The 23,503-nt window shown below is 41.3% G+C and overlaps 1 protein-coding gene across 3 annotated transcripts in view; it reads right to left on the bottom strand.

Annotated features, from left to right (window-relative positions):
* Positions 1 to 23,503, bottom strand: part of atrn (attractin) — a 134,633-nt gene that overhangs the window by 101,523 nt on the left and 9,607 nt on the right. For all 3 annotated transcript variants that reach the window (XM_085258069.1, XM_085258070.1, XM_085258071.1), the window contains exons 2-11: positions 20,560 to 20,643; positions 16,612 to 16,725; positions 16,390 to 16,518; positions 11,403 to 11,599; positions 8,649 to 8,817; positions 7,146 to 7,236; positions 5,936 to 6,185; positions 5,389 to 5,572; positions 4,405 to 4,559; positions 477 to 561 (exon numbers count right to left, since the gene is read on the bottom strand). In XM_085258069.1, coding sequence (XP_085114195.1) covers positions 477 to 561; positions 4,405 to 4,559; positions 5,389 to 5,572; positions 5,936 to 6,185; positions 7,146 to 7,236; positions 8,649 to 8,817; positions 11,403 to 11,599; positions 16,390 to 16,518; positions 16,612 to 16,725; positions 20,560 to 20,643 — 1,458 coding nt within the window. The remainder of the gene's footprint in view (positions 1 to 476; positions 562 to 4,404; positions 4,560 to 5,388; positions 5,573 to 5,935; positions 6,186 to 7,145; positions 7,237 to 8,648; positions 8,818 to 11,402; positions 11,600 to 16,389; positions 16,519 to 16,611; positions 16,726 to 20,559; positions 20,644 to 23,503) is intronic.

Raw genomic sequence — 23,503 nt, 5'->3', positions numbered from 1 at the left:
TAAGAAGCAACAATAACCCCACGTGTGTTGCAATTGTCCCCTATCAAGCAAAGGACGTGTATTTGAAGGGTTTAAGCCAACAAAGGAACTCTGAGGACTCCCTTTTATCAAAAAGTCTGCTGCCAATACTTGAAAATCTCTTGTTCTGTTCTCAACTGTCACTCTGAATGCCAAAGCATCCATTCATGAATTCAGCTTCTCTTTCTTAACAATCCTTTTTAATCGTTTTTCGACAACAAACGGCAGCTTTCTACGTTTTTGCGTTCCTCATTTCCTCTCTGCTGATGTTTTGTGGTTGTTCCATCATCCATCTAACAAGTCCACAGCGATCATAAATAAAACAAACAGGAAAGGAATGGAGTGAAGAAGAAAAATCATACAGGAGCTCATGTTTAATGAGATTCATATATGTACTGCAGAGGATTTTCCACTTTTAATCCGGTGAGTTTTCAATTACGTAATTAATTAAAGATTACCCATCACTGAAGATTGCAGAGTGTCCGAAGCGGTTGACATCGTGGTACAGGTCCGGTCGAGGTAAGACTGTCCACTCATCACACGCTGCAATGAAAAGAAGACAGAAGTTAAACCCTTCACCTGCTCCCACTCGTTATAACATACATGTCTTCAGCTGTGGCAAACTCCGCTGACACGCTCTGGGTGGTTAGCGAGGCTCATCTTCTCGTGTCAGACAAGCTAATGGCCGAAGTGACTGAGACACTGATCACAGGTAGTGGAATGCCATAGCTGAATGTAAAGGCAGGTAAAAGGTGCAGAAGGGGACAGAGAGTCAGTGATGGTTTTGTTTGACCCACATAAGCAGACGTAAGTGACCAATTTCCAACAGTCTGATGGTTCAAACGAAGTCTGAACTGGTATCCCTGGATTTGACTTGCATGTCTCTAAGCCTGGCCTTTCCATTTTTGGTGGTGGAAACTGCAATAGGGTGTTTTGAACCTGCGACACACTAACAAGTTATTCTGGGTCCTTTCTGCAATTTGCAGGTGGAAGAATTCACAATCTGTTAAACGATTAGGCTCTCAGAAAGCTTCAGACCCACAGATTTTGCATATTCATATGCAGATCTGTCAGTCTGAAGTTACACATATGGATGTTGTTATCCGAACTAGTGCTACCCAACTTGTTTGTCTAGTAACTAATAAAATGAAGCAAAGGAGAAATGTTTCTATTCTTACTGCAACTTACCTACAGTTTGAAATTCAGCCACTGGAAAGCCGCCGTGATGTCATGACCTCTAAATTTCTGTATTGGTGTTTAGCAGGTAAATGAATAACTGAATGGTTTGATTCCTTTATGTTTGTTTTAATGGAAAGCAGCAGCAGTATGTGCAGCTATAAAATCTTAATGGAAAAAAAAGAATGAGCTTGAAAGTCAAAGCCTAAAGAAGCCAGCACAGTGACTGTGGTAAATCACATTCACACGGTACAATGCAGTGCAAGTCATCATAGTCTCCCAGAGGAGATGGACGGACATCTGTGAGAGCTCCACGTTCACGAGCAGACAGTGCCCTCTGGTGTCAGAGGATGGCACTGCAGCTGGTGTGGTGCATTGCCCCTCACGGTGGTTATGTTACAACACGATTTACCAATGTCAGGACAGTGGACAGCTCTTGAATTCTATGCTCTAATTGAGTTCAGCTTGTTAAGGAGAGACAATTAGTTCTCGGTGCGGGGTCATCTTGACTCTAATTACCACTGCGGCTGCTGACACCGACCCTACAGCTGGCTGGTGCTGGAGTAATATAGTGAGCTAGTACTTTCAGTCCAATTACAAAATCATAGAGAGGATGAGGAGTGGCAGGCAGAGGTCAGAAACAAGGAGGGGAGGGGTTGGTGGGCTTAAAGTTTATTAAATCTAAAAGTTTGGCTCGAATAATCTCTGGGGAAATCCCAAAAACAATTTGTCGCCAGGGTCAGATGAGCTAGTCTCATTTCGCCAGGCAAGACACAGCATGCGGTAACTTAAACATATGTGGCACATGTTGCCTCATCATCCGTTCTTCATACCACAAAGGGATGTCTTAGTCCGAACCTGCAATTCTCGAGAACAAAAGCTGTGAGAGATCGGAGGACGTGTGTGTGTGTGTGTCTGTGCCCCTGAGAGATAGTTTCACTGCTTGTCAATCATGATGGAAATGACACAGCAAACCCTCACATGTCCCGGGGCAATTTTCTGCCTCCGGGGAATTCTCCCATCCGGAGAGAGTGAAGTCTCTCATTAATGAGCAGCTTGCGACGGCACTGCGGAAGGAGGCAGACTCAATTTATGACAACGTTTATAGGCAGTTAACAGAATGAGGAAGCCGGGATGGTTTGTGACAAAGCTGTGTTAGCTTACATTAGGACAAAGAGGAGAACTTGAAACAGGATTATAATTAGTTCTCAAAAATCAACTCTGATCTCAGTATTTTACTTGTAAAAGGAAAGAAATCTGATTTTCTACTCTGCCAGCAGTCTGCACAGGGGCTCTGCTGTCAAGTAATAATTTACAAACCTAAGGTATCCCGAAGAATTGCAACATAGCATTCAGAAAAGAGACTGCATGAATAAACACGAATAAATATAGTTTATGTCCCCAAAGCTATGAGTAGGAATGCCCACCCTGCTTTACAGACACCCTGAAATCCTCACAGAGCAGCTTGGAGGGGAAGGTCCATAAAATTGAACTTGCTAGTTTTCAACCCTGAAGCCCAGGTTTTCCTTTATGTCACTAATTTGTATGAGAAGTGCACATCAGACACACTAATTAAAAATTGATTTAATATCATAACTCCCTCACAGCAGGTAGGTTGGAGCAGCAGGCCCCAGCCTTTGCATCACGGACCGGTTTAATGTCAGACAATGTTTTCACTGACCGGCCTTTAAGGTGTCGCGGATAAATACAACAAAATAAAATGATACGACCAAGACAAAAACTGTGGTATTTTGTAAATATAATATTAAATGCAAATTCACTGTATAATTGTGTAACTTTATTAGCAGCATCCTCCTGAAATGCACCAACAACATTGAGAGTAACGTCCTCCTCTCTCTGGTCGCTATGGTATCACGTAAATATTTCTTTCAAAATAATACACACAACTACAACACAGGAAAAGACCCAGGGAAACAGAGTTAGTGATGAAAACCCTGAGAACCATAAATTTCACACCCAAGCCTCAACTCTCGCAGCGAAGTACCAAACGACTCCGTCCCCAGCCCCCGGGTCCGGGGCTGCGGACCGCTGGGGTAGAGGATTGGATCTTACTGGGGGCGACTTCCCGTTTTGTCCAGGAAAGCCCTTAAAGCCACTCAAGAGGAGTGGCTCTTTTTTTGCAACACGAACTGCAGTAAACACCTTTGTGTGCCTTCCAGTACAATCACTGGTAAACCAGTATGACTGCGTCTGAGAAAAATCCCAGACGACAATTAACTACATATGTCAGGTGTTTAAGAAAACACAAAACAAAACCTGCTCGTGCTCACCCTTCCAGGGACGGGGCTAACACCACAGACTTCCTAATACCGTCATGTTGAAATGAGCAAAAGGAAAGAGCTAGAAGCTTCCAAATACTTAGGCGATATTATTTCAAAAGCCCGAACTTCAAGAAACAAACTAACTGTCTGGGCAAACGGACAAAGTTTGCATCCCTAGCCAAGGCAAATTCCCAATTTTCACCTTTTAAAGATGATCCAGAGCCACATCAAAACTTTATGGATCGTTTCTTTTTTTCCCCTTCTTCCTATGCTCCCCCTTTGCAGGTAGTTTTAATGAAATATCGTTTGCAGTTTTGCAGTTTTTGATCTCGCTGACAAACAAAGAGTGCGTATCGCGTACTTCTGCCAGAGCTCTCGCCTTAGCGGAGGAGTAATTCCAAGCGCCAACTCATTCGACTGGTAATTTAAAGCAAAGTGTTTCTTCTGAAACGGTGAAAATCAAAAGCTATCTGGAGGAACAATAAATATTTTGAAATCAAAACCCCACAGGATTCAGCTTTTCCAAAGCATTAAGAATTATGAAGAACAGGATTGTTATGCACATAAATAAAGTGAGAAGTCAAAAAGCACCTTCACTCTCTCAGTTAGCTTTAATTTCTCTCTTTTTATACCAAGATCCAGCATAATAATACTAGTGTGAATATGACAAAAACACCACAGTGCTGGAAAGCTTAACAACATCTCGTTATGAGTATTTATTTATTATTTTATTCCAGTTATGAATAGAAGATGCGTTTTTATTGAGTCTGCAAGTTGCAAAAATCTGACCTTCTGTTGCTCCAGTGGAGCTTCCTAGTGACAACAAGAAGCCTGCCGCTGTACTAAGCAGCTCTCAGGTGTGAATGCATGTAGATGGGTGTAAGCAAAGAGCCTTAGTGAAAGGAAAAAGTCTGTGTGTGTTACTGACCTAAATTGTAGGCCAAGAAGTCCGATGAGAAGCACTTGGCGCCGTGGCTCATGGAGGTGTCGTTGTGGGTATTTCCACCAAACACCAGCATCATCCCACTAACCATCACTGCTGTGTGGAGGTACCGGAAGAAGCCGCTGTCTCTCAGAATGGTCCTGCACAGCCACAGTTTGGATTGTTGTTAAGCACTTGAACGCCACACGGCCCTTATTTTCAGAGCACCAGCGAGTTTCATTTTAAAATGTCGTCACGTGAACGCTTTTTGTAACTCAAGAGAGTTAAGTTTGTTTTCCTTACACATGCAAACTTTGCCTTAAGTACTGAATGTTGAACCTTGGCTTGTTCAAAGATGCTTCATCCGCAGAGTGCAACCTCCTGCCATTAGCAGAGGTTTAGACATGTGAAGGCTGCGCGGCACTTCTGTGACTAATTCTATCAAAATAAGGCAAAATCTCTGCAAGGTCAAAGTGCTGATTACCAAAATAGTTTTTACAAAGGTATCAGCTGAAGAAAAAGGGAAGTCAGTAAAAGAAGGCAGTGCATTTAAGTTATTACTGTAATGTAAATGGCATTTAAGTACCTGTATATCCTTACAGTGAAAGGTTTGGAAAGTGATAATTAAAAATAATTTGGGGGCTTATCAGGTCGACATATTTTCCGCAGTTGCTGGCCAGCTCCACACGTGTTCACGCTACTTAAAAAACTTTTGCGGTACAGCGTGCACATAGGCAGGACACGTCATGCACATTTGCTAGCTGTAAATGCTCCAGACTGCTACCTGGGATTTTCACACACCCACACATTCACATCATGCCGACTTTGTACTCAGGAGGTTGTAGTTTGACTGCATATTTTCGATCCAACTGCTTGCACTCTCGCACGTAACTGTGTTGGGTATGATCAGAGGTGCAGTACATGTGTGAAAACCCTGCTACTGTAGCATTTAAGCAAGCATATTTCATAACAAAACAGAAAATCTCTCACCATTTCCTCTTGCCCACATCAAACTTGTAAAGGTCTCCTGCTAGGCCATACTTGTTGGCGCTGAAGGCTTTGTAGCCTCCGTGGATGTAGATGGCTCTGGTGCTGGGGTCAAACACACTGCTGTGGCCATAGCCCCCCTGGACCAGGGCACCATCTGTGGACACGATGCTCCATGTGTTCTTGGCTGGAGGGTCACATAATAGGATTTTACTGGACAATTAAAATCTAAATTCAAGTTTTCACAATGTAATGAAATACTCAAATACAAGAGTTTTTACTAGAGATCATTACTGCTGGGCTTTGCAGTGTGTGAAAGACGTAGCAGACTGCCATCACTTCTTATTGCTGATAGCTCAGGTAAAGATAACATCCAAGTTTAAAATGTGCTCGTCCATCAGCCACAGCCGCAATTGAATTCACCCAGTTTTCTCAGGCAGATTGCGTCTCAGATGACGACGAGACCTCTTAAGCATCTTCACTTTCTTTTCATAAACATGTATATTTTTAGTTTAGTTTGACCACATTCTCACAAGTGCCTAAAACCTACCAATGTTGTACTCTTGCACCTGGCTGATGTAACCGTACAGAGGACAGTGCCCGAACAGAACTAGCATGACGGGACCGTCCCCCTCGTGGACAGGAGGCACAATGTGGGCAGAGTGTCCCACCACGGCGTACTGCTCCTTGGCCCTGGGGCTTAAAAGGACCCAGGTCTGATTCTGGATGTGGAAAACCCACAGCTGGCTCGAGACATTTCCTGTAGCATCGATCTTTCCGCCATACATGTAGATCTTACCCTGGAGGGAACAAAGAGTGAAGCAGGATTATATGCACACTCCAAAGACTTTTTGCAGAATTTTGCTAACAAATTAAGTTAAACTTTCTTATAATTCACTGGAATAACTCACGGCAACAACACTACAGAGTCTGTATCGCTTGCATGTTACATATAAGAAGAATTATTATAATCCAGCAAATTGATGACTATTTTCATGTCTTGTTTGATATAACAAAAATAACAATACGCCTACTGCTGTTTCGCCTTCTCCTATGAATAAGCTGAAGATGGCCTGGAGGTCACACAGAATAATGGCTCTTCAAATTAAGAGCAGGCCATTTGACAGTGTTGGCTCCAGACTAAAAGTAGACATGATGAACATTTACGTAGGTGCAGCCAAGTTGGGAATTTTATTTTAATGCAGGAGCCAGTTTAGCTCAACCATATGACACGTGGCCATGTTCAAGTCCGGCTTATGGCCCTTTGCTGTGTGTCTTCCACTTCTCTCTCTCCCCACCTACCAATCTGTATTCACTGTTTTATTATCACATAAAGGCCAAAAAAATTTTTTTTTTAAATGCATCATATAATTTTAACGAAACAGACCTTTTGAGGCATCATGTGCAGTTTTCTATAAATCCGTTATGAGTAATGTCCTGAGAGTATGACGTCATGGTACATGACGTCAAAAATTAAAATGATTTAAATTCTGTTTGTTAATCATCAATGGACCTCCTCCTCTTGTTATTATTCCACCAGAAATCCCTAAAAGTCTTTTTGCAGAGAGTAAACTGCCTCATTTCTGCATAAAAACACCCTGAGATTTATTTATATCCAAGCTGCAGATAACAAAAGGTTATCTAAAAGGCATAAAGAAAGAATAGGGAGGTTGTAAGATTTGTAAAATGCACCGCAGTACGAAGATGTAGTTAAGAGCATACACTCACTTTGTGCTTTCAATGACTTTAGCTTCACATACCTCGTGCAGGGCTAGCGAGTGGCCGTATCGTGGTGTGACAGTGTTGACGGAGGGGTCGAGGCTCATCCATGTCTTGCTGCTGACGTTATACCTGCAGGAACGAAGAAGCGGCTTTGCTCAGATTTACAGAAGGATTTCCCAGCTCGCTTTAAAATTGTATATGAAAGTGTTCAAAGTCTTTCACAAAGTAACCAAACAAAGCACAGCAAAGATTCTATTAATCACTTGACTCGCTGCATGAGATTATGCATTTAGCTGATTTAAAGTGTGATCGTAAATGCCGGCCCTGCAGCAAACAGTTTAGAGTTACTGCCTCGCTGCTTTTGCCTCTGCCAGCCTTTTAAGTTCCAGTTTTACATCAATCTCTCCTTCTGTTCCTGACTTATGTTGTTGTAGTACTGGCCAAACAATGTTTTTGCAGCACGTAAGGGCATCGCAGCAAGACGGCCTTCGGAATATAAACTGATCGCTTCATTCAATCCCACGATATTTGTTTGGAATCTTGTCACGGTTCGTGACATTTTGAGTTTTGAAGAAACCAAATGTTGAATTCAAATCATTTTTTGTCATATAGAGCCAAGTTACAACATCACTTTAAGGGACTTTTACTGTAAAGCAAAGGATATTAGATGAGCAAGCAAACATAAGGCTTCAAGTCTTCACATGTTAACGTGCTTTGATTTAATAAATCTCCAAAATTCGACAGTATTTGAGGAATGTGTGCTTGTTTAGGCAACCTGGTAGTTCAGTGTTTTAGGACCTCTGCTTTGGAAACTCAAGGGTCATAATAAATAAATAATTAAAATAAGATTGCAGCACCTTTGACAGATACCAGTGTATAACAAATATCTGGATCGCCAAGGCCTGACAGTAGGCCAGCAATCAAAGTGGATCTTATGTTCAGGTATAACAATAAGAAAGCATTGTTACACTGGGTACAAGGTAACTAGTTACACTTAGGGGGATTATATATGTGTTCTAATTCAATTAAATAGGTTGTGCAAGGCGGACAAAATGATCATTTATAGTTTCACATGACCTAAGTTTAGGGAAAAAAAAGACGAAGAAAAAAACCACACCTTGGCTTACAGGCAATCTAATAAACCAAAACTTGAGCCGAGGGCATGTGTGTGATTGTCCTGGGTGGAGTTCAGGGTGATAACTTTGAGCCAGTGCTGTAATTTTATGGTTTTAATTACATGCCGTCTGTGTCCGAGACACACTGTCTGTACGGAGCTGTGTTCTTCTTCATGTCGATTTTCAGGAGGCGGGAAGTCCTGCGGCTTCTTCCTGACAGCCAAGTACAGCTTTAGCCCTCAGTACACTGGGCGTAAGTTTTAAATACTCAAATATTCTCCAAAAAAGACACTGTGTTTGAAAAGAACAAACCCTGCAGTCGCATAGCAACAAGGAGAACCAGTGTCTCGCAGCTCTTTTGGACGAGAGCTGCAGCCAATGCCTACAAATCAAAGCGAAGATGTTCGCTGGGGGGAGTCAACTTACGCTTTGACCATGTGATAGTCGGAGGCATTAAAGACGTAGCCTCCGATGACCCACATGACGCCCAGCTCAACTACAGCCTTGTGGGAAGCCCTGGCCAGCCCGGCCTCGGTGTACTCCTCTCGGCTCCAAAAAGAGGAATTGGCAGGAACCGAGACGGAGCAGTCAGGACCTGAGAGGGGAGGGAAAAACCACAGAGTTAAGGCTCCACAGGAAACTAGCCGATGTAGGAGGCTTGGTTAACTCAGGTCATTCCTTTAATTTCTACTTTTACAGGGACATAAAAAATATGACTGTACTAAAATAAAATCAGCATGAAGCAGGAAGCAGAAAACAAATTTGTTTGCTTGTTTGTTAAAAAGTCTTCACATTAAGAGGATAAAACTTCCAAGGATTTTATTCATTTAGAGCAAAGGAAAAGACATTGGGGACATGCAGAAGAATATATTTTTCCCACATTTACTCCCATCTAGTTATTTATTTGACGGTAACAGTGTGACTGTGCTTTAAAAGAGTTCTCCTTACGTGCTAATTTTTTGCCAAAACCTCTGCTTCAATCTACCTGATTGTCACAGAGCTTTCAAGAAAGAGGTTAAAGCAGGCGTGCTGCCATAAACTAGATCATAAAGTTTTTGGAGTTCAGAAAAACACTGACGTGATGCAGACGCTTTAGCTAATGGTGGAGACTATTCTTTAAGGAAACCATAACTATTAAAGCTTCATTGTTTTCACTGAAATAAATCTTTAAAAAGACAGATGGCTGTGGCCAGAGCTGCCTTCCTCTGTTTATGGACGAGAACAATATAGCCACCATAAACCGGAATCGCTCCTGAATGAAGGGAAAACTTTTCTGGCAAACAGAGACCAGGACAGGAATACAAAGATTGGCCTTTTCCTGTCAATCCTGCAGGCAGCGGCCGGGTCAGAGGGCTCTTTGATGACCCTTTTCATCTACAGTCCGTCCATCCTACCCGATGAGATGAATCCTCATCGGAATAAAACATTTACCAACCATTTAGCGCACATCGCTCTACCCCACAGCACAAACTGGATGTTCACCGCTGGACTAAAAACATTACACATGCGATCGTGTGCCAGGAAAGGAAGTTCTCTGCTTCACTCCGACAATCAAGGTCACTTTACTTGTTCTGCTTTTTGTTCAGCAGCTAAATGAATCCCCAGTAGCTAATATTCTCAAACCTCTTCCTGCAGTGCTTAAATAACAACATTACTTTCACACCACAGTGGCATTTCCATAAATAAAAACAAACACGGTGTTACCACCTTTAAAAACATGTTACTTTTTAAGTCTATGAGTCTGTGAAAGAGAGATTAAAGACCGGGGTGGCTTGACTAAACAAGCATCTGTCTCTGCTTTTTGCACTGCCTGGTGTAGAAAATGAGTTAATTTGGAAGCTGGCAGCATAAAGTACACCAAGAGTGCTATTCCTCTGCTAAAACACCATGACAGGGTAATAAAGGCTAAAGAACAACGCCAGTCTGTTTCTCAACTCCCTCAGCTTTGGTAATTAGATTGTGAGCACACTGCGCTGCTGATATAACTGCGGTTAAATTAAGCCGTTGTCTCTGCTTGTGCAAGGCAGCGCAGTGGAGCTGTTTAAGAACTAACAGAGCGGTTAGAGGGGCCATATGGTCCGGCACAAAAAGCATACAGCGGCGTTGGGTCATGACCAAATAAAATAAGTGAATAGTCATGACTCGACCAGAACTATGAGGAAGCTGATCGTGCTAAAAGTTCATTTCAAGTCCATCGGGTGACGGCAGATGGATGCCGTGGGGGCTGCAGAAACCTCAATAACAGCGCGGGAGGCTTAAAGCTTAAAGAGGACCCGGTTTGAATCACCAGATAAACAGGCAAAATCTGGACGGATGAAAGAAAACACTCTCTTTGCTAAACCTCCAACTGCTCTGCTGGAGCTGCTCAGTGCTCGACTGCACTGAGGTTTCCTCTAATTTACACTGAGTTTGCTTTTAGAAATCAACACAAATTCCTGATATTGTTAAAAAAAAAAGGTTAGAAAAATACATAAATCAGAATTAACTGGTACCTTAAAAGTCTCAGCATATAGGCCAAAGACAGTCTTTTCATTACCTATAACAGGCTAAACAACTGTCATGCAGACCAGTGAAACTCTCCTTTCTCACAGTCTGAAGTTTAGCTCAGTATTTAACTAACTATACTACTAAGTATTTAACCAAGAAGTTTAATTACTTTGGTGTAGTAGGAACAGCCATGGGGGAAGTCTTTATCCGTCCTTCTCAATATCCAAAGCTGTCCAGTGAACCGGAGTCTTTGGGTCAATTCTGGCCCCTGGGCCTTATGTTTGACACCCCCCGATTTAGGCTAGATATCTCCTTAAAATGTTGATTTATACCGAGACTATACAAAAACCAGCCTTCTTCAGTTAATGGGGGGGTTGGGTGACCAAAGAGAGAACTCAACAACAATAATCCTGCTGTGATTTGTTCATTAAGATCTAAACACAGTTATTCCCGCTTTTATTAAATGAGTGTGACAGTCTGGGTACCTGATCACACCTGACGGACATACTGTTAAGTTTATTGTCACTGTTCATTGTTGATAGCCAGTCAAAGGCTTATTTTAGTCCCTTGGGAGGATTTGGGTTGTATGAGAAAGCTGAGGCCAACTTGCTGTGGATAGTAACACCAGCAAAGCATATGTGAAGATGAAGTCGCACATCTGCTAAAGTGTTCCCGCCAAGCTGCCAGCCCTACCTTGCCACCCAGCCGTACAGACGCAGGTCTTGTCCTTGCAACTGCCTCTTTCAGGTTCCCCGCAGTCAGCCAGGCAGTACGGGATGTCACAGGCTTCCCCCTTCCAGTAATTTTCGCACTCGCAGTACACAGAAGAAGTGGAGTTCCCCACATGACACTCTCCGTGGCCAGAGCAGTTGTTAGGACAGGTGTTCACTCTTGGAAGGTAGAAAGAGAAGGAAACAGTCAGAGAGAAAAACTGGAATTTCGATCTAAAAACCCTGAATAAAACATCAGGAAACCCTTTCAGCAACTGCATTACTTCTGATTCTGTGGCCTCCGTCTCCACGCTTAAAGCTAAAATATGCAACACCCCCCCCTCAAGAAAGCAGAATGTATTGTTATTGGCATCGTCCTTCCCTCATCGGGTGGTCAAGCACCTGTCTCAACACTTGCCAGTCATCTCAGAGGGATATCTACACTCAAACAGCACTGAGCTAGAAGCTGAGGCAAAGGAAGTTTCCCCAGGCACTGCAGAGCAGATGGCAAACACACTCAGTCTGCAGTAGAACTGTAACACCGGTGCTCTCAATGTCAAACAGGCTCCTTATATTATAACAGCTCAATGACAGTTTGAGGCAACTCTTCAGTCACATCAAAATATCAATTAGTTAGGAATCAGCACTCACTCCATCCACTAAAAGTAAGCAAGTATCTCATACTGTGGCAGCTGGCTGCTGAGGAATAGACGCAAATGCCTGTCCTGTGGTGCAGAGGTATACAGTTATAACTGGATATTAGTATGCATGCTGCATGCCAGTGTATTAACAAATAATGAATGAGAATATAGTTTTAATAAGATAAACATCTGTCTTCATTTGAAGCATTACAGGTGTACACCGAAGCCTAGGGATACCACATTGTGTTGTGTGGCCAGCAGAGGCTTAAACAGATTAAATGCATCTGTACAACACAGCTGCAGATCAGTGAAATAAGCACCAAGCTCCTGCACAAACACCATATCACAAAATGAGACACTACTTAAAACACTGCTCTACTAACTGGAGGAAAAAAAATAAATAAATAAATAAATATATATATATATATATATATATATATATATATATATATATATATATATATATATATATATATATATATATATATATATATATATATATATATATATATATATATATATATATATAAAAACAGGAAGACTCAGTCCTAAGCGTAAACAAACAAGTATTACCAATCAAAGGTGGACACAGAGGCATTCGTTTCTTTCCTCCTGCAAACACACTTGTTGAGAGCGATGACACAAAAGGCGCTCGTGATTCTTTCATGTTCCTGCGGTGCCAGATAGTTTGATGTTTCGGCTCCTCCACCTCTCCCAGACACCAAGGGCTGCAGGTGGGGGGGGTTGGAAAGGGGGGCACTTTGCTTTCATCCAGCTGTCCTCAGCACAACATCAGTCCCATTGCTATGGCGACTGTAGCAGGGGTCTACTGTGCCATTTACAATTGTTTACAATGTTTAAAGCATTTCCCCCCCCCTTATAAATTTGAAGTTTAGTAATGATTAACCCACATATGGATGTGTTACTTATGCTAAACCTTCTGTCTGGAATAAAAAGAGGCATATATAAGAAGATTTTTGCTTTGTAGACAGAGGCATCCACAATATGAATATCTGTAATGGCTCGTGTCAAACAAGGGGTAAAGAGTAAGGTTAGTCATGAACGTGGATCTAGGGCTGAACGATATATCGCATTTGCGATAATATCGCGACATGATCAAGTGCAATTTTCTAACCGCAAAGGCTGCGATTATACTCTGGACATGTCCAAATTCATGGGCTGCATCCTCCTGAGGCCGCATTTGTAGACCGATTACGTCACAGCGACGTGCCGAAGGCTGTCCAAATTACTACCATATCCCAGAATTCATAGCGCGGCCCAGCCAAACTCCAGTTTCCAGCAATGGCGGCCGCTACTAAGTTTTAAAATTACTCATACTAATCTTTCTGGGTCACAAAATAAACTTTTAACATATTTTCAGGCGAGAAAGTAGTTGTGTAAACATCAAATATCTGCTCGGTTTATCAAGATATCCCATATTTGCAAAAGTGCTTCGACGTTTTCAGAGGCGTCTGCTACCCACCAGCTCGACAGCTAGCCGGGAGCTCGAGGGTTACTGATGCGGCCGAGAACGGCACAACTCCCGGCACATCATTTTCAGATCACCGCGGAGTTTCGCTTCTCGGGTTAAACGTAATATATAAGTCACTTAGACAACCTAAAAATGTTATTGTTGGGCTTTTTTCAGTGTTTTGTTTGTTCGTGAGTAAATCGGTTTGGCTGAGATTAAAGTTATTAGATTAGATAAAATAAAACTTTATTAATCCCCCGGGTGGGTTCCTCCTTGGTTTTCACACAGCTGACTAAACGTCAAACAGAAAACTTATTAAACAGAAGTATGAGACAGTCGAGAATTTACACCAGTGTCTGGTTATATTTTAGATAGCAAGAAGCAGACGGCCGAGTTTATTAAACTCCACCGAGACAGCGGTGACGCTAATCAGAACTAGCCTTCTGATTAGCTAATCAGAACTAGCCTTCTGATTAGCTAATCAGAAGGCTAGACCGTCCAATTTCACGCCTTTAAATTTTAAAGGCGTGTTTGTGTGTGTGTTTATACAATTGCTATTATGTTTGCACTTTATGTGTAATGTTACTGACTGCAGAGATCAGTAAGATGTGTGTATTTTTTATTTATTAGTTTTATTTATTTAATATTATTTTTTAATTGAATGACTGTCTAGTAGTTCACAGATGTCGAAAAACTGAGTGTGGTAAAGCCACTGATTTTGTTTATGTATATTTCTGCAATCTGCACATTGTACTGACTTTCATTTTAATGTTTACACCAGGGTTCCTTGTCAGCACTTTATGCTCAGATGTTTGTAAGCTAAAAATAAACTATTGTGTATGTTCAAATATACTGTTGTGATTGAAGAAGTTAAATAAAAATGTCAGTCATCAATTCATGCATCACCTCATGTCATCATAACAGAGGTCTGTCTTCCAGGAAAGAACAGTTTAAAATTAATGTAATATAGTATTGGCCATACTATATGATGTATTGCTTGTCTTTGTTTAATAATACAGAAGACAAAGACCTTAAAAAATAATCGCATATCGCATCGCAATCGCAATATTGGGGCAAAAAAAAATCGCAATTAGATTATTTTCCATAATCGTTCAGCCCTACGTGGATCCACAATCTAATTTTATAATTTTGTCACAGCTGTTTGTTTTCTGCATTATCAGCTGTTTGCTGATGTGTTGATCAAACCTTTTTAGGTGTGTCCCCATTACATTTGGCCTCTGCTCTGCCTCAGGTATTTCAGGTTATAATATTTAATCATGCAATGTAGCATAGTTACCATAAGTAATACAGAAACTCAACTCTGGACCTGCACACAGCGTCGATACCAGACTGCAGAGCAAAGAGCAGCATCATTACACTACACCAAATGGAGCCATTAAAAGCATGTTAAAGAGGAGAGAAATGAACTGCTGGCATAGGCCCAAAGTACTGACAGAGGCAAAGAGCGGCCTTAAAAGTTCACTCCTTTTACTTATGTATAATAATATTTGCAGTACTTTCAGCTTAAATTTGTGTTTGGTTTCCTAGAGTTGCACTGAGTCAGAGCATAAGATAAAAGATATAAAAGTCAGCCAGGGTGCTGCATCAGCATTGATGTCCCCGGCAGATATGCTGAACACAGAGGTGAGCTGAGAGGAAAACAGTTCAGTTTACAAGCCAATCCAAGCTCCAACCCTCACCGACAGCTATGAGACAGCTGAAGAAGAAATAAACATGCAAAAGATCCTGCATCTGACTCTGCTTAGACAAGCAGAGGAAACTAGGTGGATTAAAAATGGGCATTCAAGCTTTTTAATTACTTATCTCCGTTACTTTTTTTTTTTTTTTTGTAACAAATTCATTATAAATTCCACAAACGACTGCAATGCCACATACATGGAGACAGTTTAAGATAAAATAAATCAAATGGGCACCACCATAGCTCACCTGGTTGAGCAGGAAACCCATACACTGAAGGCCTACAAGCAGTTCCTCAGTGTTATTTCTCTCCTCCCACCCTCCTGTAAACCCTTTGTACTAGTCTAACAGTCTAATAAAAAGTTAAAATGCCAATAATAAATCTTAAGCTTAAATAAAATCAATGGTTGCATTACATGATGAGATGTTCAGCGGCTAATAACACGCGTGTTAGTATGGCCACTCTATCCGTCCAGTCCCTGAAAAGCAGGGAGGAACCACATATTCGTTACACAAACAAAAAGACAGCAAAAGTGCCACAGTGTGTCTGAACAATAACAGGAGTACTGATGCTGCAACAACACACTGCAGCAAATGGACAGCAGTAACCTGACATGATCCTCCGCTAAAATGCTCTCCACCAATCGTGCCAGCACACCGGCTGAATCATGTAGCGAGTGAGAGGTTTGTATGCGTCATCGTGTCCCAAGGAAGGGTGTGAAGTGGGCCCTTCACCTAAATTAATCTCAGCCAGTGAAACAGAAATGATTTGCACAGAGGCTCTCCTGTCAGGGCTCAGTATCCAGGCATTTGTCATTTAGTAGATACTTTCTATCGAGTGACTGACAACACGAACACATTTGCGGACCCCGAGAGTTGCAAACCCTGAGGCATGACAGGACTGCACAGTCAGCTCAGAGGATTATGAACAAGTCGATATGCGGGAGCTGCCACTCCAGCTAAAATATCAAATATGAAGAAGAAGAAAAAAAATGACAGACGAAGCCAACAACACATCTAGTTTCTGTATTTGTTTTGTGGTCTGGCCAGTCAGCGGAGAAACCTCGACTTCCCTGAAGCGAAAGCCGAATCCTTGTTTGTTTAAAAATAAATAAGAAAATGCAGGATGTGGTACTTTGTTTTTTCAGAGATTCTCTCACCGGTAGGAAATGTTGAAGCCGGTCAGGTTGTAGGCAGCATCGCTGAAGAAGTGCAACAGGGCGTAGCCAGATTGAGACACCACCTCCGGGACGGTCTCGTTCCCATATCGCTCAGGAACAATCAGACCGCTACAATAATAACCCAAAAGAAGAGTTTAAGGTGTTTTTATTACCATTTATACTCAAGCGTGTTGCAAGCCGGTCACATATTTGAAGCTTTACCTGAAAGCCGCCAGAAGGGGCGCATAGATGGAGTCGCCGTCGTACACGTAGAGGTGGTCCCAGCTGCATTCAGTAGCAAAGTGGTTGAACCGTAATCGCAGAATGGTGTTGGGCCTGTAAAACACAGACAAGTTCTCAGACCTCACAGCTACATACATGTCAAACCTTATGCAGAGCAGTCGAAGACAGACCAGACATACAAGCCTGAACAGATAGCCGGTCTTTTTCAGATATCCATTTCTTTGAGCAGAGGTCGGGAACTGCTCGCAAGATTTTTAGGTTAGCAGATCCAAACTTGTCTGAGCGCAAACCTTCGCCAAGGAAGCTCACTCTCTGGGCAGAATTTTTTTTACCTTTTACATATTCATCTGGTTTTCTTTGTTCTTTTAAAATGTACTTTAAGTTTGCAGTGCAGTAAAAATCAGATAAGTACAGCATGACAGATGTTTACTGTAGGTGAAGGAGGTAATGGATAAGAGGTATTAATCTGCAAATAACTGGGCATGAATTATTTCAGCCCATTATATAATATTATACCACAGTATAGTTCTAACTAACGAGGCAGCTCATTCTCTTTGTCTTAAAAATACTTTCTTTAAAGATCGAACCCATCCTGAGGTGATATTTGGATCCAAACTATAATATTATATTTATAATCCCCATATATCAGCATCACTTCCTAAATGTTGCCAATCTAAACAAAGGCAGCAGCATTAAAGCAGTTTTGAAGATAAGACGTTTGACCTTTATTTGAACTTGTAGAAGAGGTCAGAAGTCCAAAGTAACAGGATATTTAATTCCCATATATCGGCCCTGTATGCCTATATGGTGTCAATACAAAACGTGGTTTTAAAGAGTTCTACATTCCATTATTTTCACTTTGACCTTGAAGGAGAAGTCGAGAAGAGGTCAAATCTTTATACAATGCTTTCTATATTACCCTAACCCTAAACCTAACAATAACCCAATTGTAACCCTGACACTAAAACCACATTTTGAGTCTCAAAAATGCCTTCAAACTAGTGGGGACCTGGATTTTGGTCCCCATAAGGGGTGTTGGTCCCCACAAGTATAGTGAACTTCCAACTTTTGGTCCCCACAAAGATATAAATACACGCTCAATCACACACACAGACTCGCGTGTAAGAATCATAGTTCATGTTAATTTTTGACCAATAAATCAATAATTTGCCCTTGGTGGATGTGAGCCATATTTGAATAGACTGGTAACATGAGCTTTACATGCTTACAAAGTTTTCACAGAATTCACCCAAAACGCTAAGCTATCGTGTTTACAGACAGACAGAATGGCACGCACACAAACGCTGGTGGTAACGAGGCCTGTGGCGTGTCCAGTTAAAGAGCTTTGTACCTGCATTATGTTTAAAGAACCATGCAGCATTACTATTCTCAGTGCTGTGATCCCATTGCAAGATAACTATGGGTTTGTGTTGAGGCTAGCCTCTAAAAATCACAGCATCAACATACCAAATGTAAAATCGCTAAAGATAAAAAACAAAACAAAACAGGGTAACAGCAGCATTATAATCTTAAATGCATCAAAACCCTGGAATGGACTACTTAACAAGCACAAGCTGAAGGTTTTGGCATGCCTCTCACAGTGTCCTGAATTACATGTCATAAAAAAACAAAAAAGTTGCCAGACAACAAAAGAGAAGTGCATTCAAGGCCACCAGACAAAAATTAACTAAACAGGAATCATGTGACTCTTCTGGCTACAGAAAATCTCTGCAAGCTAAGATACTTAGAAAAATGGCTGTAAGTCCTGAAGAAGTAGCGCTTTGGGAACTTTGCACACTGTTATTCAAAACTGTAAAAGACAGAAATAAAGAATCAATCTTGCTTACAATTAACACAATGCACAGATTTCAATTTTAAGCCCTCTGGAAATCATCTCCTGTCTTTGGTTTTCACACTAAGAGAACATTTGACCAGAGGTGCCCCAACGTTTCCACTCCATTGCACTTAATTGTGTTTGGAAACAAACAGTTTCTCCAGGAAACGTGTAATTTTTTATTAGATAGGACCTACTCTAAGGTTTTTGCTTTGTTTAGATTTTTACATAGTTTTATTATGTGCAATAAAAAATATTTCCTTGTTGACTGGGTCACATTTAGCTTTGCACTCTTCCAACAGCTGAACTTGTGGAATGATACTTTCAGGACAATAAAAGGTGGATGATTAACTGGGTGATATGGTAGAAACAGTCACCACCTACAGCAACATTTTTACTAGCGTTTGTGTGTGGCCAACCACCAACTACACCTTTATATTCGAATCACATTGCAGTGTTCTGCACAAATCGGCTATGTTTTCCGTATCAAGTGTAAAAACCATACTGCGGCGTGCATCCCAGTTATTTAGTCTACCAGCAAAACACGATTACATCAAGCGAATTATATGGCAGACAAGTTTCGCTGTTGCACAATGTGTGCTACAGAGACAGTGAATAAACCAAGTATCTGTGGCCGGATGTTTTTATGCACGGGCAGTGTTCAGCAAAACAGGAAAAAAGCTGGCTTAATCTGATTTTGATTGAAGACATTCATGAGATCCTTTAAAAAACAAAAAACAAACTCTGCTCTAAATTTGGGGAAACATGGCTAAATGAAATCATTCAAAAGAGGAGGGAAGAAGACAAAGACCCATTCAGTGCATCTACGATGAGAAACTGAGACATACAGGATGTGTTATGAATAGTCACATTTTTCTCTTTATAATTATATTTATTAGAGTGAAGCGATGGCTCCTCCTTAATGACCTAGCAGACAAACTGGGGAATGGCAGCAGCCCCTGGGGTTCGAGTACAGAGGACTTGTGACTGGTAAATTGTTAATCTAATGTAAGCCCTTATTTTTGTAGGAAGCACTGGGACCCCTTTGAGCAAGGCATCGAGCAAAGCCACATTTTAGTAGTTATTTCATTGGCTTTCAGGAGATAAAGTCACTTCAAGCCACTAGAAATGGATTCGATACACTTAGCTGCAGAGGGAGCTTTTGAAGGTTCAAAGTGAGAGCATATCTGAAGCCCATAAAACCTCTTCAACAGTATTCTTGTCAGTGTGACGCATATAGCGGATATGTCACTACATTAACCTCTTGTTGAAGATGGGCTAAAGTCTCAAGATGGCATATAAAATGAGCCATCAGTATGTAATGAAACACTGGACGGCAGGGTGACATGGTGATTAGAGAAGCCATCCGGGAAAACGAAGGTCAGAAGTTCAAAACTGTGTAAGATGTGCACGGCGAGCAGAAGCGCGATCTCCTGAGCCTTACGTGTTCGTTCTTAGTTAGCCCCGCCTTCCCCCGAATGAGCATGCTGGCTATCTGCCTGGAATGCAAATGCAAGCGGCGGGTTTAAAGTTTGGATAAGCTCGAAGCCAAAAAATCAATTTAAAAAAATAAATTAAAAAAAATCAAGAATCGTCGCTTTAAATCGATACTCGGTGGCGTGGATGTGCTGACTGAAACGATAGAGAAAGGAGGCTATTGGATTTCTTACACTTGCTTTGCCATTCATTTTTATCCACATTACCAGGGGCTGGAGCACAGCAGGAGTCTGCAATGTATACTGTGCACAAACTAATCATTATAAATCCCGCCTGCAACATTGAGTTGCGGCCTCAGTTTGCACAATCCTAATCCCATCAGTCTCAACGTTTTTAGGGTTCCTTCCCACTGTTCCCACTGTTTCCCCTAATGGCAAAAGCTAATGATCAACAGGATTGTGCCAGTTTTCCCAATGGTTTTTTGTTTGTTTTTTTAAATCCAGGATGATATAATATATTCAAAGCTGTTAAACTTCAATTGAAAAAGTACTCCTATTGCTAGTGCTATTTAGGACGTGGAACAAATGTGTTCTGAGCTAATTAATTCGGCGCCTCTGAAGAAGAACTTGCTTTCCCATGGCGTTGTCTGTACTTACTGTCCCTCAATGAGCCAGGTGCACTTGGTCTTGTATTTGTAGTTTCCTGGACCGTCAGTCAGATAACCAGAGGGCCCCGTCAATCTGAAAGGAACAGGAAAAAGAGAGAGAGGTCCAAGGTTACTGGTGAACATGTAACTTTTTAGTAGCTGACATTTAGCTGAAAGCGCGGCTGTGCCCATGTACAGCCTCACGGAGCGCATAGAACAGCTGTATGCTTGTCCTGGAATTTGATTACTTAGGAAAACCTGCAGCTGAAAGACTTCGTGGAAAACTTCAATTGAAAAGAAGATTGCTTATCAAACAATTACTTCCATTTCTGTCTTTTTAAAATGTGAGGATTGATGTTTTTATATTGTTATAACTTTGACATGTTTGGAATTTGCTGTGAACATTTTGCTGGTGGACTTTTAACATCAGGGACTCAAGATGGGCCTGGTAATAACTCAGATAATCGTTTTATGATTGCTTTGTGTCCAAAATCCTAATTCTTTGCAAGAGAAAACATTCTTTACATCTTTTTTTTAAGACTCAATCCCTCTAGCAGCTCTTCTTTATCCTGTTGCCAACTAGTTGCAAATAACTTTTCCGTTTTGTAGCATTATTACACAACTTTCGCAGCCTTTTGCTGCCTTGTTCTCAACTTGGGATTCAAGTTTGTATAGGAAAAGTACCATATGTAGAGGTACAATTAAAAAAAAAAAAAAGTGCAGTACTAATGTTTCATGACTGCATGAAACAAGAGGTTAGAAAAGAGCCACTAAGCAGAGAGTGTGCAGTTAAACACGGTCTTCTTCAAGCAGCACCGTGGTTGAGCAAGCAACAAATAGGACAAAGACAAAGCAAAGACAGCTAATTATTGTCCGAGGCCAACACCATGAGGGGCATCCACAAGCACTAATGGTACAGTATGGCATACGGCCTGTTATTGCCAATTCAATTGCAGTCTCATGACACAGCACCGGTCGGGAGATGAATTACGCAAGGGACACTTAGATGCATACAGACATTGTATCATTACTGATGCAGGTCTCAAGGTGCGAGGAGTCTGCCAACACACCCAGTCGCTCTCTTGTTCCAAAACAGTCTCTCAGCAACATTTCACACCGACGTCTGCTGAGGAAGCTGCAGAGAACACACTGCTCCCATGTGCAGTTAAAGAAGCGATTTATAGATGTCTGCAGCACAAGTAGAACATTTTAAAAAAAGCGCTTTTAGCAAAATTAATCAATCGATACAAGCTGAGCAGTTTGACATTTTGCTACAGGTCCGAACTTGTGTCTTATAATATGAGTGATTTTTTTAATTTCATGTCTTTTTTTTTAATGGAAAATAGAAGTATTTATATCCTTTCACTTAAAAAAACAAAAACCAAAAAGCAGGATGTTCTCCTTTCAGTGTGATGTTTTTGTGTTTTTTTAAATATTCATCTCTATATTGAGAGCTTCTGGGGAGATTCCATATTGCACAACTCAGGTTTGTTTGTAGCTAGGCAACAAGAAGTGCTGCACATTACTGAAGACTTAAGCCTGCTCCAATTACTGCAGAGGTTCAGGCCTATAGTCCCAGCTGTGTGAATTGGAGGCTCATGGTCCAAGGCTAAGGGTGTTGTTAAGGGCGGTTAACAGGCCAAATGCATGACGCTATATGACAACAATGCTCTTTGTGCTGTCGCTGCAACTTGTGGATGAAAGTTTTTAACAGAACAGCAAATCTTGGCTTGATTTTTTTTTTTTTTTTTTACACTGAGTCCATGCTGAATGTTGATGGCTCACCGATTCCTTTAAGAGAATACTTTCAACACATACGGTGAGACTTGTGGCAGGTTTGCAAATGTGTACACCATGTCTATAATTACAGATCAGCCAGCGATAATAAAGCCAGGCCAACAGGGACTTTCAGCTTTTGCAGCAAGCAGACAAACAGCTTCTCCCCCCTGTGAGAGTGATAAGAAAGTCATGAACTCAACACACTGATGCATGTGCAGTTAACATACTGTACTGTTGTTAAAACACAATTATCATACTTACAAGGTAAACAATATTTAAAAACAACAACAACAACAGGAACAGATCTGCAACCAAAGGGAAACTCATCAACCTTACAGTCGAACAACATTAGAGGAAGTCAAGGGTGACACTTGAGTAACCGAGTGATAGGACTGGCTTTGTGTTATGCCTCAACTCTAAATGAGCAAATTCAGTAGTTTCAGTTGGGCTCGTCAGAAATCCAGCAGCATCAACAAGTATCTGCTCCAGACGTAAGAGTGGCCTCTAACCAGCTTGAAACTAATTCTAACAGCAACTGAGGGCCAAAATATATACTAGGATTAAGCTGCACAATTAATTGGATTTTAGGTCTGATCACTATTTTGGCTTCCAATAATTAAATGAGCATGATCGAGTATGCTTTTGCGGTTTTAAAACACAAAGCAAATCAAATGCACTCTAAATCGCTGCCCAGCCACATGCATGCATGGGCCAATCACAGTCACTCCCACACTGCACAGCAAAGTTTCTGGACAAGTATATAACAAATGCAAATTTGTGGCACAACAGAAGGCAAAGAGCTTGCCCCTTGAAGAAGATCATTACTGTTGTTTGGAAATACTTCAGATTTAGTGCACGTGAGGTAACCAAGAAGAAATCATATCCAAAGAGTGCTGTGCGTCTGCACCCCAAAGCAACACAAGTAACACATCTGAAGGCCTGAAAGACACTAATTTGGAGTCTAGCTGATGCATGAACTTTGCTACGAGTTTTAGTCACATTCATCATGTAGGTTCAGTCGAGTGAAAAACCTTATATTATTATTTGTCTGCAAAATTTAGGATAATCCAAAAGTAAAAGCAGTGCTCCTCTGATTCATTTTGTCTTACAACGATTTATATAGATCTGAAGATGTGTTATGTTTACATTTTTGTCATAAACTTAATGAATAATCG

This window comes from Mchenga conophoros, linkage group LG19 (assembly GCF_057382185.1).
Source record: "Mchenga conophoros isolate Kocher_MC1m ecotype Shallow Benthic linkage group LG19, M_conophoros_male_GT1.1, whole genome shotgun sequence".
In the NCBI taxonomy this organism is placed as follows: Eukaryota; Metazoa; Chordata; class Actinopteri; order Cichliformes; family Cichlidae; genus Mchenga; species Mchenga conophoros.
The sequence above is the reverse complement of the archived record's forward strand: the minus strand, read 5'-3'. Positions and strand labels throughout refer to the sequence as shown.